This window comes from Leptonychotes weddellii, chromosome 11, assembly GCF_054177405.1.
Source record: "Leptonychotes weddellii isolate Sample4059 chromosome 11, ASM5417740v2, whole genome shotgun sequence".
In the NCBI taxonomy this organism is placed as follows: Eukaryota; Metazoa; Chordata; class Mammalia; order Carnivora; family Phocidae; genus Leptonychotes; species Leptonychotes weddellii.
This window is the reverse complement of record NC_138379.1, coordinates 46,055,098-46,075,554: the sequence shown is the minus strand read 5'-3', so window position 1 is coordinate 46,075,554 and position 20,457 is coordinate 46,055,098. Positions and strand designations below refer to the sequence as shown.

Sequence of the window (20,457 nt, the reverse complement as noted above, 5' to 3'; positions counted from 1 at the left end):
TATAGGTTCCTACTGAGATACCCTCAAGCTCAGAGATTCTTTCCTCAGCCATGCCCAATCTACTGATAAGCCCATCAAAGGCATTTTTCATTTCTGCTACAGTGTTTTTGATCTCTAGTGTTTCTTAGAATTTCCATCTCTCTTGTTCTTGCATGCTCTCTACTTTATCCATTAGAGCTACAAGCATATTAATCATAGTTGTTTTAAATTCCTGGTCTAATAATTCCAACATCCCTGCCATATATGAGTCTAATTCTGATGCTTGGTTTTTCTTTTCAAACTGTGCTTTTGGGGCATCTGGGTGGCTCAGTCAGTTAAGTGTCCAACTCTTGATCTCAGCTCTGGTCTTGATCCCAGGGTCGTGTGAGTTCAAGCCCCACAATGGGCTCCATGCTGGGCAGGGAGCCTACTTAAAAAAACAAAAAACAAAAAACTATGCTTTTTGTCTTTTGGTATGTCTTATAATTTTTTCTTGATAGCTGGGCAGGATACGCCCAGTAAAAGGCACTGCTATAAATAGGCCTTTACTAATGTGGTAGTAAGGTGTGGAGGGAGGGGAAACATCCTATAGTCCAATGACTGAATTTCAGTCTTTTAGTGAGCCTATGCCTCTGGAGTATGAACTTCACAAGTGCTTCTCAGTTCTTCACTCACTCCTCTTAGGTGGGAGAGGATGGCTTGAGTGGGCTGGAGTTTGGCATTTCCCTTCTCCTACATGGAAGCCCAGAGCTGGCTAGAGTTGGGTATTTCCCTTCCCCTGGGTCAGTTAGCCTCTGGCTAACTAGTTTCTCCTGATGGCAGACCTTGTTAAGAACAGAATGCTCTGCATAGTTCCTTTGTCCCCCGCCAGAAGCATGAGGGGATTTTTCTCAACACTCAGTTTAAGAACCTAATGGATATCCAGGAGGTAGAATTCACAAAATGGGGGGGGGAGGAGGGGGGCCTCAATGACTTGAGTCTCCCTGGAGCTTTTAACTCTCAGAGTTGTCCAAAGTGAGCCTCCAGCAATTCATCAACAATTACAGCCCAGGTTTCCCTACTCCAGGACTGGTTCCCACAGACGTCTGCCTCTGTAAGTTGTGATTCTCTGTATTCAACTATTGGTCTCTCCAATTTTCCAGGCAGCAGTTTGCCCTTATGAACTCACTTCTCTTACAAGAGAGAAGAGATTATTGATTTTATCAATAAGAATTATTGATTTTTCAGTTTGTTCGGCTTTTTACTTGTTGTTAGGACAAGTGGTGACTTCCAAGCTTCTTACATGCCGTAACAGAAACTTTTGTCCATTTTTTAATGGCATTATTTACATTTTTATTGTTGAGTCATAGAAGTTCTTTATATATTCCAGATACAAAGTCCCTTATCTGATATATGACTTGCAAATATTTTCTCCCATTCTGTGGGTTCTCTTTACTTTCTTGATGGTGTCCTTTCCAACACAAAGTTTTTCATTTTGGTAAGTCCAACTTATTTATTTTTTTCTTTAGTTCCTTGTGCTTTTGGTGTCATATCTAAGAAACGATAATGATTTGGCCATGATTTAGGACTATGTTTTCTTCTAAAAATTTTATAGTTTTAGTTATTATATTTAGGTCATTGGTCCATTCTGAGTTAATTTTTGTATATGGTATGAGGTAGGGATCAACTTCATTCTTTTGCATGTGGCTAACTAGTTGTCTCAGCATCATTTGTTAAGAAGACCATTCATTCCCCATGTGCACCTGATTCTTCACACTGGCTCTTCTCTAAGATGGTACAATACCCTTGTTTCCCACATCATTTTCTTGAGTATCCTCACAGCTCTATAAACTTTGCTGACAGAACATCAGAAAAGACCAAGAGATAGTTGGAGAACTGTACATAATACCATAAATAAGTACATAAACAAGAAAACAAATAAATAAGGCCTCAAAGCTATCTGTGAAGTTTGATACATTTATTCATTTACTCAATTCTCACGTAAGGTACTCCTGTTCTAAATGTGCAGGTCCGGGGCTAGGTATGGGGATGCACAGATGAACAGACTTATTTCTTGCCCTTGAGAAGACAGATAAAAAATAAAATAATTCAAAAGTATGAATTTACTCAGCCCAGGGAGCACAAGTGTTTCCACTCTACAAAAGGCACAGATGAGATATAAAGGAAAGAAATGACTCATTGAAGATCACAGTTGCAAAGAGTGATGGGGAAAGGGTCACAGAACTTTCGGGAGATATCAAAGACAGTGTTTAGGGCCTCAAATGACCAAATCAATGACCAGTCACAAAGTCCTCCTAGAGTCACAGTATGATTTTCATGGGGCCCAGGTACTTCTGCCTTTGTGTGCCCCTTTCTCCATTAAAAAAAAAAAAACATACATACGTATATATTTTTAAATCTAGTGCTCACTATTGGAGCAATACAGAGATGATTCTGTGCAAGGATGACATGCAAAAATATATTTTACGACTGCATTGCTATAAAGATGTATAATCCAAGCTGGACTGTATTCACTTTTTTCTTCTTAAAGGAAACTAAGACACTTTTGTGGGTCCCTGGGCACCTGTCTACTATGCCTAATGGATAAGTCAGCCCTAGGTTCTGCTGTCTCCCCACAGCTATGGAGCAAGTGTTCTCTCCCCAGCTGCCAAGTTATTTCGCTCTACTGCTTCTAAAAGTCTCTTCTCTCCTGGGCCTATCTGATCAAGCAGCATGAGGTTTAAGTTCACACTAAATCTCACTGCCTAAATCCACAATAAAAAGTAGCCTCACTCTAATCATATGAGCACTATAAAGTCATCAGAAAATCACTTGACAATAATGTGTATTCTGTGTTCAGGATAGGTTTAGATACATTCATGAATAACCACACCCCCCCCCAAAAAAGAAACAGACATATCATTGACCTGCAAACACCAAAGGCATGGGAAGCATGTACCTAGCATCTTGAAAGTACCCAGTAAATACCTGTTTGTTCATTCAATCACAAGACAAGCATAAAACAAAGTCTATTCCCTTATAAAACTTAACTTCTAATAAGAAGACAAATAATAAACATTTAAATAAACATATATTTATACATATGAAAGAAATTCTGGTAGTGTTACAAAGGAAAATAAAACATGATAAGAGAAGAAAGTGAAAAGGGAGACTATTTTGTTGCTACACTGTAGATACTCGTTTCCCCAAAAGGTTTCCAACAACATGAGAACCATGCTGGGTGAGACAGCCAGTAAAACTTACCCCATGTGGTATGTCTTAGTTCCTTGGGTTTTATCTCATTCCCACTTTTCACCCCAAGAAATGGCTTTAGGGCAACGACTACCTTTCTCAGCAAAGAGAAGAGCAGTTGAAGAGAAGAGCAGATGAGAAGAGCTAGTAATCCAGCATAGCTATTTAACTGCTCTATGTCAATAAACAGAGAACTTCCTCTATGCCTCAATTTCCCCATATATAAAATGACGGGGTTGGCTTAGGTGATTTTTGAGGTCCTTTAAAGCTAAAATGCTGTAATAATTCACACCAAATCTGTCTAACTCCCGAGCTTTGGAGTCAGCTGTAATACTCTGGCTTTCCGAACTACCACAGTTTCCTTAGTTACCACAGAACTAAAAACAAAATGCCTTCAGTGTGGTAAGGTGTGATTTAACAGGATGCTACCAAATTAAATCAATGAAACTTTACTACATGAGTACAATAGGCATGCATCAGAAATATCCATCAGGCAGGGGATGGCCTCTTGTCCTGGCTTCAAGTGCCTGCTAACTGCAAAGGGCCCTAAACTCTGAAACCCCATCCACCAGGGCAAACTGCATTTCAGAGGTCCCAGCTGATCCTTCCAAGTTAGAGACTGATCAATCATGCAGCTAGAGACTTCATTCTTTCATAAAAATTAGAGATGAATAAACCCAACCTTTGCCCTTGAGGCATTCACAGTTGGTGGGGGGCAGGGGAGGGGAGGAGACAGGACACAACAGACTATTAACCATAATACAGTATGACCAGGATAACCACTGGCATTTTAACAAAATGCTACGTAAGCACAGAGAAAGGAGAGATTAGCTATCTCCTGGACCTGGTAGGAATACAGCACACGAGGATGGCTTCCTCCTCTATCCTGTGGGGACAGATGCTCTGGTCCGCTGGGTGATTAGGATAACAAGTACAAAGGTTCACAGGCTCTCCATATTTGTAGCTCTCCATTCTCCTTTCATTCACATTCTTCTTCAACCCCGTAGCCTTGCCAACAATTCAAGGCCAATAAATCAAAGTGCAACCACTTCACTTTTAAAAAGGACCTCATGAATCAGCTGGGAACCATGCAGACGTTGAATCTGCTTAGGCAAACTTTAAGGCCTGATACGACAGCACACTTCGAGCAGGGAAGTGAAAGGAGATGCTGGCGGACACAACAGCTGTGGCTGCTGTCTGCCTGTCACCCCCACCTCTCTACCACCACCAGAAAGCCAGGTCAGCTGAGTTGGGAAGGCAAGCTCATCCTCTAGGTCAGTTGAGGTGGGAAACTTTCGAATGTAAATTTTCAAATATATTAAAAGTAGAAGGAATAGTTTAATGACCTCTCTCCCATTCAACAATTATCAAATTTAGGGGCACCTACCATTCTTTGGTTCTTCAATTCCTTTCCCATCAAATTCCTACTTCTCAGATTAGCTTCCTCCCCACCTGGCCCTCCTCTCTCACCTTTTCCTACATGCCCTCCAACCTCCCATGTACTCTATACCTTTCTACCCATTCTTTTAGGACCCAATCCAGATGCCACCTCTTCCAGAAACCCTTCCAGAGCAAAACTATCCTTTCTATGAACTCCTAAAGCCTTTATAGTCTGTACTGTTCATCTGCTCATCATATCTACCCACCTATGGAATCTCCCTTGAATTTTTCATTGCCACACCTCAGACTTTATCCCTTGTTCTCTCCTAGACTATTGCAATGACCTCCAAGTGATCTCCCTGAATCTAATCTTGCCAGAACAGATTCACATATAAAAGCAGCCACAGTGATTTTTCTCAGATACAAAACTGACCCCACCAGCCCTCTACTTAGACAGACTTTGATAACTTTCTATTGCCTTCGGATTAAAGCCCAAACTTCTTTGTATGACACACAAGGTACTTCATAATCTGGTCCAACCAGCTACTTATCTCACCACTCTCCACCAAATACTCCAGCCACACTGAACCACCTACCATTCTAACATGCTCTTCCCTTTTATCGCTCAGTGCTTTGGCCAGTGCCATCTTCTCTCCCTAGAATTCTTTCCTCACCTTCACTGTCTAGTTCATCTCTATTCACTCTTGAAGATGTAGCTCAAATATCACCTCCTCCATGAGACATTCTCCACTGTTATTCATTCACACATCCATTCAACAACTGTTAGATGAACATATGCTAAGTTTTAGACTGGGGATACAATGATAAATAACAGCTCTCACTCTCAAGATGCTTAGAGTCTATTAGATCTCCTCAGGTGGAGTGATTCCTATCCTCTTCTGAAGAGATTTGCAATTTACATATATCTCCAAGGTCATATTTACTAGTTTTTATACTTGTTTCTAAGTCTATTTCCATAACTAGACTCTAAGCATCTTGAGGTCAACGATATTTTTTTTTTTTTAAGATTTTATTTGACAGTGAGAGATACAGTGAGAGAGGGAACACAGAAGAAGCAGGCTTCCCAAGGAGCAGGGAGCCCAATGTGGGGCTCGATCCCAGGACCCCGGGATCATGACCTGAGCCGAAGGCAGACGCTTAACAACTGAGCCACCCAGGCGCCCCGGTATTTTCTTTTTTTAAAAGCTTTGTTGAGGCAACCCCTTCAGGTCCCCTCCCTCCTTGGGAGCTTTGTACTATCACTTTTGTTATCACTCAATAAACCTTACTTTGCTGCCCATCAAAAAAAAAAAGCTTTGTTGAGGTACAGCATCCATTTTAGGTGGACAACTGAACGTTCATATATTTACAGGTTGTGCAACCATCTTATTTTATGAATCATTTCCATCACTTTAAAAACAAACCTCATGCTCATGTGCCAACTCCCCATTCACACTCCCAGACCTAATCAACCACTAACCTACTTTATATCTCTACAGATTTGCCTTGTCTGGACCTTTCATATAAATGAAATCATACAAAATGCAGTTTTTGACTGGCTTCTTTCAGACAACATGTTTTTTTTTTTTAAAGATTTTATTTATTTATTTGAGAGAGAGAATGAGAGAGAGAGAGCGAGCATGAGAGGGGGGAGGGTCAGAGTGAGAAGCAGACTTCCTGCTGAGCAGGGAGCCCGATGCAGGACTCGATCCCGGGACTCCAGGACCATGACCTGAGCCGAAGGCAGTCGCCCAACCAACTGAGCCACCCAGGCGCCCCAGACAACATGTTTTTTCAAGGATCATCCATGTTCTAGCATATATCAGTAGTTCACTCCTTTTTCTTGCCAAATAATATTCCACTGTGTGGATATATGTTTTATTTATCCATTTATGAGTTGACAGACATTTGTATTGTTTCTACTTTGGGGCTATTATGAATATTGCTATGAACATCTGTATATAAGCTTTTCTGTGGACACATGTTTTTATTTCTCAAGTTTATGTCTCAGGAGTGGAATTACTGGGTCATCTGGTATCTCTCTGCTTAACCTTTTGAGGAACCACCAAATCATTTCCCACATCAGCTGCATCACTTTGCATTCCCACTAGCAGCATGAGAATTCCAATTTCTCCACCTCCTTGGCAACACTTGTTATTATGTCCTTGTTATTACAGTATCAGAGTGGGTATCTCATTATGGTTTTGATTTGCATTTCTCTGATAGCTAATGATGTTTAACATCTTTTCATACACTTACTGGCCATTTGTATATTTCTTGGGAGAAAAGTCAATTCAGATCGTTTGTCCAGTTTTTATTGGGTTATTTATCTTCTATTGCCTTGTAAGTTTTTTATATATTCTGAATCCAAGTTCCTCATCAGATAGATGATTTGCAAATATCTTCTCCCATTTAGCACTCTTACTGGATGTGAAGTGGGTCTGAGGATCATTTGAATCTTATTCACCTTTGTATTTCATTCAAAGAACTAGCCTGGGGGTGCCTGGGTGGCTCAGTCAGTTGAGCGGTTGAGCATGTGACTCTTGACTTCGGCTCAGGTCATGATCTCAGAGTCGTGGGACTGAGCCTCACATCAGGCTCTGTGCTCTGCAAAGAGTCTGCTTGGGATTCTCCCTCTCCCTCTGCCCCCACCCCCCATCCGTACGTGCATTCTCTCTCTCAAATAAATAAAATCTTAAAAAAAAAAAAAAAAGAACTAGCCTATAATCTGGTACACTGTATATATTCAATAAATGTTAGATGGGGGCGCCTGGGTGGCTCAGTTGGTTAAGCGACTGCCTTCGGCTCAGGTCATGATCCTGGAGTCCCTGGATCAAGTCCCGCATCGGGCTTCCTGCTCGGCAGGGAGTCTGCTTCTCCCTCTGGCCCTCCTCCCTCTCATGTGCTCTCTCTCAAATAAATAAATAAAATCTTTAAAAAAAAATAAAAAATAAAAAATAAATGTTAGATGGATGTTACTTAATGTTAACAGCTTTGACAACAAGGAATGGGCCTTACTCATTCAGCATCCCCCTCATAATTCACACCTAGCACTGCACACAAAGCACATGCTTTGGAAATACACAGAGACTGAGTAACTCTCCCTTGAACAAACAGTGGAAATGATGTCAAATAGAATGGCCAAACAGAATTTTTCACATTTCCTCTTTTCCCCCCGAAAACTTCTACCCTGGTCCCTCCTGTTTCAAAACCTGGTACCGTCAACCATGGTGTTGCCAATTAGTCAAGTTAAAGCAAAACAAATCCCAAAAACCTGAAAGTCAAGCTTGATTTTTTCTCTTATACCTGATATCCAATCCACCAGCACGTCCTGTAGGCTCTACTTAAAACAAATTCTAAATTCATCCACCTTTCCCCATCATCTCTGCTATTCCACCTCCAACGCTATCATCTCTCACCTGAAGTACTGCAGGTCTCCTAAGTACTCTCCTTGAATGCCCCTCTACAATTCATTCTCCTCAAAGCAGCCAGAAAGATTTTTTTTTTTTTTTTTTTAACGAAAACCAGCAGTGAACGTGGGTGGCTCAGTTGGTTAAGTGCCTTTGGCTCAGGTCAGGATCTCAGGGTCTTGAGATGCAGCCCCACCTCAGGCTCTGCTTGGGTTTCTCTTCCTCTCCCTTTCTCTGCTCCTCCCCCCATTTAATAGGGCGCTCTATGGTAAATAAATCTTTAAAAAAAATGCAAACCAGCTCATCTCACTCCCGTCTTTCAAACCATCCAAAATCTTTTCCCTGTACTCTCAATAAAATTCAACATGTTTAGCAGCATCTATGAGGCCTTACGGTTCTGACTCTGCCAAACTCCCTGACTTCATTGGTACTTTTTTTCCTTGATTTGGACTATGATTCAGACACACTGGCTTTCACTTTGGCCCCATGACATGCCTAACTCATCCCACTGATTTGTACTTCTCCCTCCACTTGACATACGTTTGCTTCCAAATCTTCAAATTGCTAGGTCTTCTTCATTTGGGTGTTGGTTCAAATATCACTTCATAAGCTTTTCATAACCTCTCCTAGTTGTTCTCTATCACATCACCCTACTTTCCTCAGCAGACTTGTCACCATTTGGAGTTCTCTTTTTGTTATCTGCATGCCCCCATTAGAAAGTAAACTTCACAAGAGCGAGGACCTTGGTTGTCTTGTTCATTGCAGAGTTACTGGGACCTAGAAAAATGCCTGTCATATTAAAGGCACAAATATTTGAAGAAGGAAAGATTGAATGAACAATGCAGATGACATATTTAATAAATGCTTGATGAATGTGTGAGTGAATGAATTAGGGAGGGGAATGGAAAGCACAAAAAAAAATAAGTGGAAGCATTGCCATTTAATATTTTTATAGCTGCTCACTTTTCTCCACCTTCACTGCCTTTGCTTTTGCTCAGATCCTCATTATCTCTTAGCTACTGAAGTACTCCCGACTAATTTCTTCTTTCCCCAACCTGATCCCTCCAAAAATAACTTCTACATTTCTTTCAGACTTGATTATTCTGAGACATAGATCTGAACATGTTACAAGCCCAAGCTTCTCAGCATGTTGTTATAAAGGCCTCTCCAACCTTATAGCTCACTGTTATCCCCCTACATTTAGCCTATATTTCAGTTATACAGAAATACTTTCAGTTCCCAGAATATTCCATGTTGTTTAATGCCTGCAAGCCTTTGCTTATCTTTTCAATTTGCTGGACCATTCTTCCCTACCTCACAGACTCCACCTATTGAACTCAAATTTAATTCTTAAGAACAAACTCAAGCATCTTCTCTGTTAAGTCTTTAATGATTCCCCTAAGCAGAGTTAATCACTCCCTCCTTTGGGTCACCACAGTATATAACACCCACTTACACTATACCACAATTATCTGTTTCCATGTCTGTCTTCCCCTACATGACTATCACCCCCCTGAGAGTAGGAGCCAGGTCTTCATCTTTGTTTCCCCTGCATAGTATTTGGCATATATAAGCACTCAATAATTGATGACCGAAGGAATGAATAAGCCTATCTTAACTCCTCAGCCTGGCATTCAAAATCAACCTTATGTTGGCCCCAATCTATTTTTCTAGATCTAGCACTTAGTCCTCACCTACTTGATGATCTCCAAATACATCCTTCTTTTTCACATTTACTTAGAGGCCTTTATTCCTGAAGTTCTCTCTCTAGTGACATTTAAATCATCCATTAAGGTCCAGTCCAGCTCAGAAGGCTCCCTCTCCATGAAGTCTTCCCTAACATATCAATGAGAAGGGATTTACTTCCCCAATAGTACTTTGTTTTTTCTACTGATAAGGTAATTAGGACCTCTTAATTTTTTTTTTTAAGATTTTATTTATTTGACAGAGAGAGACACAACGAGAGAGGGAACACAAGCAGGGGGAGTGGGAGAGGGAGAAGCAGGCTTCCCGCTGAGCAGGGAGCCCAGTGTTGGAATTCAATCCCAGGACCCCAGGACCCCAGGACCATGACCTGAACCAAAGGCAGATGCCTAATGACTGAGCCACCCAGGCACCCCTAGGACCTATTATTTTATAATTATAGCCACTATCTTTCCAACTGGACTACATGTCCTATTTTCTAACAGAACTGTAAGCTCCTTGAAAGCCAGAAACATGATCTAGCATCTTTTCTCTCATCCCAAGTGCCTAACACAGCACTTTGCATGGAGCAGTTATCAACAAATGTCTTAGTAGTGAAGAATAGTATGCTTAAGGATTAGAGATTCCATGCCTCCATTCTTTCAAATATGTGATTTCACTTACCTCGGTATAAACTGGCCTCCTATTCATATGGTAAACTTTCACCCCTCCTTTAATATGATCAGCCCAATGCCATATCCTCTCTTAAGTCTTCCCTAACTCTCCCAAATACACATTTACACACTCCATCCATGTACCTGTGGTACCTTGTATATAACTCTACTCATTATACTATATTGTCATTATCACTTGATGGGTTTCTCCCCCACTAGACCATGAATTCTTTTGGAGCAGAGTTAGTCTCATTATCCATTTATGAATTCCCAAGACCAAATAGAGTATCTGGCATAATTAAATGCTCAATAAAGATGTGGTGAACTTTGAAAATAGTGAGTCCATGTAATAGAGTACACCAGCAATAGAGACCATGGAGTCCTATAGCCAAGTTCAAATCCTACCTCCACTTACAATCTAGGCAATCTTGCATAAATTAAAATTACTTAGCTGTGTCTCCATTTTTCTCATCTAGAAAATGAATATATTAATAGCATTATAATAGAATTAAAAGAGCTAATGCCATGTAAAATGCTTACTATAGTGCCTGGTACACAGTATGTACTAAAAAAGTTAGCTATTGTTATCGTTAGAACAGAAGAAAAAACTGTTTTGCAGGGTGCTAATTGACAGACTCAAGAAGAGGTTAGGCTCAATCCCATGGGCAATGCAGAATAGAATGTCACTGGAGTCCTCTTAAGTAACAGACATATTAAGTTATTGAAACACCCTACTGGGAAAGGGGAAGGAGAATAGAGGGAACACAAACCTTGGCAGGCTTATGCTTATGCTCTCTGCCTCGTTCCCTGCTTCCTCCTTCCCCACTGTTTCTCCCTAGTTGTCCAGGGCCAAAAGCCCCATGGCCATAACTCAGCATTCCCTTAGGAAAGCTACACTTTAGAGAGAACTAATGAGTTTATGTTTACCTACAGATTTTCCTCCTAGGAGCAAAAAGATAACCTCAAGAAGGGAAAACACAAAGAAATAAAGCGGAGATAAGGCAGGACACCAGATGGATTATCTTGGGTTGGCTTTCAGGGAGTAGGCTTTCAGGACAAACAGCCCCATGTGGATTGAGCCTACTCACCCCAGAGGCATCCTGTGGCAGTGCCTGTGCTTGCATGTGCTTCCATGGTTCAAAGAGGCAAAGAAGCAAGATCTAGGAAAAGGAACGACTACTAAAAAGCTGACGCTACAGAAATAAGAATTCTAGCCGAATTTGAAGAATACTGCAACAGAAGTATTCAAAGAGGGAATAAGCTGACCACAGAAAAAAAGCTCCCTACCATTAGAGGGATTTAAATATAGCCTGGGACTGATCACTTGCTGGGGACGTTCGACATGGGTGATGGACTAGATTTAAGATTCAAGTGCAATAAACATTTGAATATCTACTCTATGCTCGCCACTGTGAGAGATGAGGTGCTAGGAACACAGAGATGAAAAATGATATGGTTGTCCCCTCCAGGAGTTCACTGCCTAATCGAGGAGACGAACAATATAACATGGTAAGTGCTGGCAGAAATCTACATAGGGTACTATGGGGCAGAGAGTAAGTCCTCTGATTCTGTGCCTATGACTCACTGGTAAGGAGCAATATGCCATTAATTACATATGGAAATGCTTCGTAAGCAGTTTAAAAGCAAATGTTATCAGGTGCTATTGTGTTACTTCAAGAACAGACAGTTAAGCATGTCAGTTAACCTTTGCTATTGAGTCAATACTTCCCTCATCCTGAACAGTACCACACCTATGAGCATTCTCATTTGTATCTTTTTTTTTTTTTTTAAGCAGGCTCCAGGCCCAGCATGGAGCCCAACATGGGGCTTGAACTCATGACCCTGAGATCAAGACCTGAGCTGAGATCAAGAGTCAGATGCTTAACTGACTGAGCCACCCAGGCGCCCCTCTCATTTATGCAATAAATATATTGATGTCTGCTATGTGCCAAGCACTGCATAAGCTCTGAGGAATGTACAAAGAAAGAGTCCCTGCATTCAAGGAGTTAGGACATTCCTCTTCATCTTTTCCTCCTCTTTCTCCTATCCCCCTTTATTGACCAGATGATACCTTAAATTCCTTCTGGAAGTAGATGAGTTATTAAGATACAAACTTAATCAAAACATGACTTGCAAAAAGCAAGAGTGAGCTGGGGATAGGAGGTGTTATGGGAAACCAAATGGGAAACACTGTCTGCAGACAGGGTATCTGCCAAAGGATGAGACACTGACTGCATTAAAAAGTCAAAGGTTATATGTAGGCCTTTTTGTCTACAACTTCCCTATCACCATTTTCTTCTTCTCTCAACTTAATATTATTAGCAAAGATTATTAACCATAATTATACATTCATTCATTAAATCATTCACTAGTATTTACCTGATAGAAATAGTACCTGAGTACCTGACAGGAACTGTAGGAAACACAGACAGGGTAAAATACTGGGATGCAGAACTTGCAAAGCTGCAAAAGATCTCTAAAACATCATCTAAGTCCAAACCTATCATTCATTTCACAGATGGAGAAGTGAGGTACAGAGAGGCTGAAACCTTTCATGAATTCACATCTTCGTGCATTTATTGAATCATACTCTGCCAGGCACCAGGAATATAAGGATGGATAGGGCTTTCAAGGAGAACCTAATCTCGTGGGAGACAGACAAATGCACAACCCCAAATTACCTCTGTAAATGAAGTCACATACATACACAGACATGTCCAGTGTAGGACAATATTATAAGTACACAGTACTCACACTGCCCAGAGTGGTTAAGAGCAAAGGTGCTGGCGTCGTCTTGGATTTGAACCCCAGCTCTGTCACCTACCCGGCTGTATAACACTGGGCAAGTCACTTAAATTCTCTATACCTCAGTTTCCACATCTTTAGAATGGGGATAACCATAATAGTACCTACTATAAGGTTTTCGTATTAAATTAGATAATGCATATAAAACACTCGGCACAGGACCTGGAACAGACTAAGTACTCTATCTTATTTCACCTTCAGCACTCACCTGCTGAGCCCTGGTCTCAGAATCCTCCTCAACACAGCCTTCTAAGCATCTATTATCATTTGGCTGTCTCCGAGATAAAACAAATCTGCTACTCCTAGTCTAGAACCTAAGTGTATTGTTTACTACTCTGTTTTTTTCCCACTACACTATGCTATTACTCATTTTACATGCCTTAAAAATAATCCAAAGAAAAATGGCCAGATATTCAAACCTCAATCGCTCAATAAGACCGTGGCTTTGGCCAAAAATCTCTAGAAAAGAAAACCCCTGGAAACAAGGAACATTTATCAAACGTCTATAGGGAGAGACCCACAGGAAGAAAAACAAAAACAAAACAAAGCAAAGCAGTGATTACTACTTTGAGGAAGCAAGGGATTTCCACAGCCTCTCTGTTAGGGGTTTACCAGTCTAGCGGGGAAGAGGAGATAGGACATGAACTGCAACTTTCTCCTCGATGTACCCACCACATCTACTGCCTAGCACAGCACCTGTGACATGTTTTTGTACTTATTTATCAGTCCTTCTCTTGTCGTGCTAGTCCATAAACTCCATGAAGGCAATTATCACACCTTCTCCCTCCTGGTATCCTCAAGCATAGCACAGTGCCTGGCACAAAGAAGGTGCTTCAGAAAAGGTTGATGAATTATAAATGAACACAGAGAAAACCATCAAAGGCAGGGAAAGAAGACATCAGTGTAGATCAGAATAGTTCTAGAAGTCAAGACAGCCTTGGGCTAAAACCTTAAGTACAGGTATATTTAGAAACACACAGAGGGAAAGGATAGGCATTCTAGGCAGACAGGACATCACCAACAAAGACCTGGCAGTAACCAGAAACATGGTGCACAGTATGTTAGAACCAGAAAGAGTTTTAAACATGACTTAGTCCAAAAGTTCAATTCTCATGGGGATGTTGTAAACATTCAATTAAAAAAAACTATGTACTACTAAGCAGAGGAGCTGGCATATCACAAACATTCACTAACTGGTAGCTAGTATTACTATTACTCAAAAATAATAATTGTCAAACACTTAGTAGGAACCTGTTGTATGCAAGGCAGCATGCTGAGGGAAGGAACTACAACAATAAGCAAGACAGATCTGGACTCTACTCTCTCATTTAGCTAAGAGTCTAGTGGGGAAGACAGACAAAATAATCCTTGGTAGACCTGGGCTAGGAGAAGAATGGGGGGTGGGGGGGCTGAAGGAACAAAGAGTAGGGTCACCCAATCAGCGGGCAGTAAGAAAGAACTCCCTGATTATCAAAGTGTGTCTTGAGACACCCGAGGGGTTCTGAGTCCCCTCAAGGACCCCAAGGCTTCAAAGCGAGATTTTGCTTGAATAAAAGGTATTGTGGCTAAATAAAGGTTTAAAAACCACCAATCTAGTTCAATCTCGTCTTTTAACAAGAATAAAACAGGGCCCAGATGAGGTAAATTACACACTTGAGACAACAAATACTTCGAGTTAGTTGTAGACTGGGATACTTGCTTTGAACTTGAGCCGGAAACTACTCACTGATCTGCATGATATCACATCATTCTGGCAGATGAACAAGCACTGGGGGTAGACGCATCCAGAATTCACAGGCACTGGCCAGGCAGGCTGGCTGGCCCTGATTGGATGTTGACATGCTTTTTCTACCCTAGCTCCCAAGCCAGCTCTCTGTGCCAAAATGATGCCTCCAATTCCTCTCTGAGGTTGGCCAGCCTCACCTTCCAGGAGGAACTCACTGGCTCCAGGAGTAGGTCTGCTTCTGGGCCACCTATCTCGTAACCATGCTTTATCCTACTAACATCCTCCAGCACCACGTGGTTTGGCAAGTTGAGAACAAGAACTGAGTTTAACCAGTTATCACAGCCTGTTTAATACCTAGCCTGAGCTGGCTAGACCCATCTCTCATCTCCCTAAATACCATTAAGCTAATCACTCTTCCCATGGTGGGGGAGAAGGGGAGGGGTCCAGCAGAATCAAATTATCAGTAAATTAAAGGACCTGTATAGAAAAACCAATATTCCTTTGGTTAATCCTTACTTTTACACCTCTCAGGAATGAAATGCTACTTCGTGTTTTGGAGATGAAACTTCTGTATATAAAGAAAGGGGTAGTTGACTTGTTTAGATAAGTCTGCAGTTTAGGTCTTCAAACTGAGGGGAAACAAATACTTTGGAATCTGGAAAAAAAATGGGTTTAAATCTTATGATACCACTTAGTAGTTGCAAGATCCTTGGCATTCTCATAATACTCTGAACCTCAACTTTCTTGATCATAAATAGGGAAAACTAATGAAACTACTGTCACAAATCGGAGACTCAAAATAATACTCTTTGGAATCTCAGTCACTTATGAAATGTACTGTATCAACTTTCACATGATATCATAAGACCATACAGTTTTAAATTACCTATCCCCAGAGCATAAAGAATGGAGAAATGGAACCAAGGTGCTCTGTACAGCACGGGCTAAGCTCAGGATAGCACAGGCAGACCTGGGTTCAAATCTGCACCTCCCAGCTCACCAACTGTGGAATCCTAGGAAAGTTACACCAATCTCTTTAGCCTCAGTCTCCTCATGTATAAAATGCAATTAATACCACCTAACTCACAGATAATGTAAGTAAAGGACTTTAAACAGAGGCTGGTTTATGGTAAGGACTCAATAAACAGTAACTTTTTCCAGCAGTAGCTCATTTCCTAAACCCTCTTTTCCATACACCTCTGCAACACCAGAGAAACACTTAGCAAAGCCTAAATTACCTCAATTACTAGAGAAACAAATAATGAAAAGACAAAAGAGGAAAGAAATGAATGAACTGCTGGCTGCTATTCCAGACAACTTATCATACTAATGGCATCTGATATTGGAAAACACAGGTACAATATCCTGAAGAACAAAACCACAGCATGTACAATCGTCCCAAAGAAGTGGCACAGAGCACAACTGCGGCTTAGTTAGGCTATCCATTACCATTATCTGGTCCCCACAGTAGTCTCTCTACCAAACAGAAAGGGCTACAGAGAGACAACTGTGACACCACATGCAAGTCACTACTTCTTTGTAAACCGAACCTTTATTTTTTCAGCTCAAAACCCATCTCTAACACAAAGATTTTACTGACTCCCCCTAGCAGACTCAACTGCTTGCCCCATTGAATTTTTTACACACTTCCATTATAACAATTATCTAGCACTATAGAGCTATTTGCATGTCTCTTCCCTACACTCTAAGTTGGTAAAGATCCTGTCTTACCTTTGAATTGCCAGTGCATAACACACAGTAGAACTCCATAATTACAAATTATAAGGATGGATTTCACCTTTTTGTTCAGTAGTTAAGGCTGCTAAGAAACAGCTGGGTAGACTTTAGTATTACATAAACTAAGGTCTGGCAGACCAGACCTCCGGGTTTTTGTTTGTTTGTTTAGGGGAAGGGAGCTTGAAGGGATAACTGGCTGTTCCTACTTCTCAGAGTTATTTCCTTAAACACACAAAAGATACAACCAGTCCATATAGAATTTCCAGGCCACAAATCATATTCTTTCTCAGTAAATAAAACAAGTAACAGAAGCTTCTGGGACAGATGCTAGTGGGTTACATATAAAGCTGACCTCTAGGCATGACACTCTAAGTCTATAATATACTCATAATAAGTATATTATACAACTAGAAGCTCTTAAGTTCTTAAAACATAAGGAAAGAAAAGCTAAGAAGCAAAAATCAAAAACGTCTTACAATCAAAACTTTAAGTTTTCTTCTCTGCTAATACTTTTGCTCTTTATCTCAATGAACCCTGATACATGTAACTGAAATTAGCCTCCCTCAAAGGAGAGCTCATGACTAACAAACCATATGTAATAACTTCAATACTAAATTTACTTTTTCCAGGGCGCTTTCAAATATATCTCACTGAACCACAGCCAACTGTAATCATAGAAACTTAAAGCTGGAAGGGGCCTTGGAGGTCATTTCCACAATCACCCCATGTCACCAGCCGAGTGGTATCCAAACACCTCTAGTGGTTGGGAGGTATGGGTCTAAAATGCTTCTTTAAAAATCTCCCCCTGCTCTAACCACCTGTCGGTTACTCAGTCTCCTGCCACCTTAATGATCCCAATCAGGTAAACCAAATCCACCAAGTCATCCCACCACCAAGCAACAGTCTTGACTTCTCAAGTCCACTTCTACTCCCTTTTCTCTGAGCCTCTCCCTGGTCTTCCCCAGTCACCCACAAAAAACACAGCCAGGGCCTCTAAGATTCTGATCACTCAGAGATACCCTTGGTTCCATTCCTGACAATCAATCCCCTTCCTCTATATGGTCTATATGCTGTCCTGTGCAAGGCCACAAGCACCCCTTGTTCTGAATGTACCTTTGGCCTCCAGAATCATCTCCCTTTCCTTTCTCACCCTCTCTTTACTTCTCAGAGCTGTCCCTTCATTCCTTTCAAACTCAATGTCTCTTTCCTCCTAGTGATTCAAGGACCACTGGTAATTGAATACATCCCTTGTTAAATGCCTATTAAACAGGTAAAGGGGACATACATCCTCAAGGAACTCACTCTCAAAGAACTCATACGTTTAGAAGGAGCCAGAAATAGAGAATCATTTACCCCATAAGACTCAGTTCCTTTGGGAATCCTTCCCTAGCCCAAACTAATTTGGTCCCCTCTTTTCAGTGCCATCATTATACCTCTGATGCAGTGACTAGTCTTCCTTGTGTGTCTCCCACCACTAGGCTGTGGGCTCTTCAATGGGAGGGCCCCTATGTCCCTAGCACTTAGCCCAGGACTCAGCACAAAGATGATATGTAATATTTGTTAAATGAGTGAATGGATGAATTCCGGTATATAATCATTCATTCATCCATTCAGTGCCCAAAATTTTACTGAGTACACATTATGTACAAAGTCCTAGAGTGTAAGTATAAATAAAATAGTTCTTACATAAAAATAACGCTATAATAGTAGTAGATTAGCACTCTTCCCCGGTCCGCGTCCCCAACCCCCACCCCAAACCTAGCCTCCCCTCTCCCACAGCGAAAGCCCGGCCTTTCCTTACAGAAGTCCACGCCCCTCCAACTCAAGCTACCTCTCAGCCCTTCAGTCCTACCCTAGGACCCCCAGCTAATAATCTCAAATCTTAACGCCCCCATCCTCTCTGGCTTCTCTCCCTATCTTCCATCTCCACCCTTGAGGTTACTGCAAGTCTTCTACCCCCATGTCCACCTCCGAGTCCCCGAGTCCAGGGTACCTCTGATTTCCCTCTCCGCGCACCCGCCCCCCAGTTCGCTCCTTCCCTCAGGGTCCCGCCTCCCCAAGGACCCTACTCCTGATACCTCTCCTCCCCTCCCTTCAGTTTCAGGCTGAGCCTCTCCCCTCCTTTACTCTGAACTCTTCTTACCTCATCTAGCTCCCGTTCCCCGCCAGCACCTCCTCCAACCTCCACCTCCACCACTGCCGCCATCTTCACAACTCTCCCCCTCCCCCGTCCCCGCGCGAGCCAGCTGCTTCCGCCGCTCAAGTGCTCCTAACCAATCGGCGGCTCGAGCTCCAGCAGGGGGGCGGGGCATCAAGACAGGCGGAGCTCCGAGAGGGACTAAGAGACCATCTACCTGCTACTCCTTAAAGGTCAGGGAGGGCCGGTTTCCATGCACTTCCAAGCTTCGGTGGAGGAGGGTTCTTGGAGAATGAGAAATTGGACTTGTATTATTTTTAGTGAAAATATTTCACCAATTTTCCCCTTTGGACAGCCAAAGAGAAGAGTCTCTAAACCGTCAACTTTCGCGACGCTCCCTCACTCTGAGCTGCAAGGAGTGAAGCGTGGAGGCTGAGGACTACATTCCCCAGAATGCATTGACTCTGACCCGGAAGCTTAAGTTCCGCGCTCTGGACAGATTTGTAGTGAGTGTAAATTTGCATAAAATATACATTTAAAAATAGACATAAAACATACATAGATACACACGAATGTATTTTGCTGATTATAGCACATGTCTTCTTGCCTCGATGGAAGTCATCTTTCAGAAACAGTGGCTTCTTGAGGCCACAGAACAAATTCCCGGACTTGGGGAAGCGTAGAGTCGTGCTCCGGGTCAGAAGGCGGAGGTCAGAGGGCAGAATTGGCGGGAGAATGGGTTTGTGGTCCACGATCTGAGGCAGCGGTGGCTCTTCGAGGTCCGTTGTCCCGGGTGAGGGGCTTTGGGGGGTTGTTGATGGGGAGGGGAGTTGCCGAGAATGGGTGGCGGTCAAGGAATGCACAGAACAGAGCGTTCCGGGGCGCGGGGGAAGTGGCTGCGCCGCTTAGCCTCCTGAAGCTGAGAGAAGAGCCTTGCGGGACCTCCGCGGCCCCCAAACTGCTTCTTGCGCTCTCACGCCTTAGGGTTGCTTTACAATCTCGGTACTCTCTCCTACCCCACATCGTGCGTCCTCAGCTCCTATCTTTACCCCCACCCATACACCTTATTCTCTGTGCCGCACCCCAATTTAAAGCTTCCTAACTCATTTCCAATCCCTCGTTACCTGTATATCCGGACCCAACACCTTACAAACCTATGGCCCCTGCGCACTTACCCCCTGGGCGTCCCAGCTGGATCTGTGGGGTGAATAGTGCTAGGATGACCAGTGGACTCAAATTAGAGTACATGTCAACTTTATTTTAGGACCAACAGGAAGTTACAGGGTAATATTTACACCATCTACAGGCATCTTATTTACTTAAAATGGGAATTATTTTTATTATGCAAAAGAATGCAGAGAATATTATAAATACCTTATAACCCAACCACCCCACATTGACTGTTGACATCATGATCTATTTGTGTCCTCATTTTTTAAAAAGATAAAGTAATACGGATAAAGGTTGAACTTATTTGTGTCTTCTTCTCTCAGACCCATTACTCTTAAATCTTTCCCAGACACAACTATTACCACAATTAACTGGGTATTCTCCCAGTCCATTGAGAAAAATTCTGGGTAGTCACAATGTAATTGTATTATTTCATTTTGTTTTTTGATGAAAATAAGTGCTATTTTCTATATCATTCTGTAACTTTTTCACTATATTTTTTGAGGACTGTCCATGTTTATGTAT

General features: G+C 42.0%; 2 protein-coding genes across 3 annotated transcripts in view; one reads left to right on the top strand and one right to left on the bottom strand.

Annotated features, from left to right (window-relative positions):
• RNF121 (ring finger protein 121) overlaps positions 1-19,001 on the bottom strand; it is an 81,472-nt gene extending 62,471 nt beyond the window's left edge. Inside the window, exon 1 of one of the 2 annotated variants that reach the window (XM_081798769.1) lies at positions 18,980-19,001. Coding sequence is in view for 1 of the 2 variants with exons in the window: in XM_081798768.1 (XP_081654894.1) it covers positions 18,769-18,831 (63 nt within the window). In the remaining variant the exon portion in view is untranslated. Of the gene's footprint in view, positions 1-18,768; positions 18,871-18,979 lie in introns of those variants that run through there. The other variant, XM_081798768.1, reaches the window with a different exon arrangement.
• Positions 19,002-19,278: 277 nt separating this feature from the next.
• XNDC1N (XRCC1 N-terminal domain containing 1, N-terminal like) overlaps positions 19,279-20,457 on the top strand; it is a 39,628-nt gene continuing 38,449 nt past the window's right edge. Inside the window, 1 exon segment of the mRNA XM_081798767.1 lies at positions 19,279-19,541. The gene's annotated coding sequence lies outside the window, so the exon portion shown is untranslated.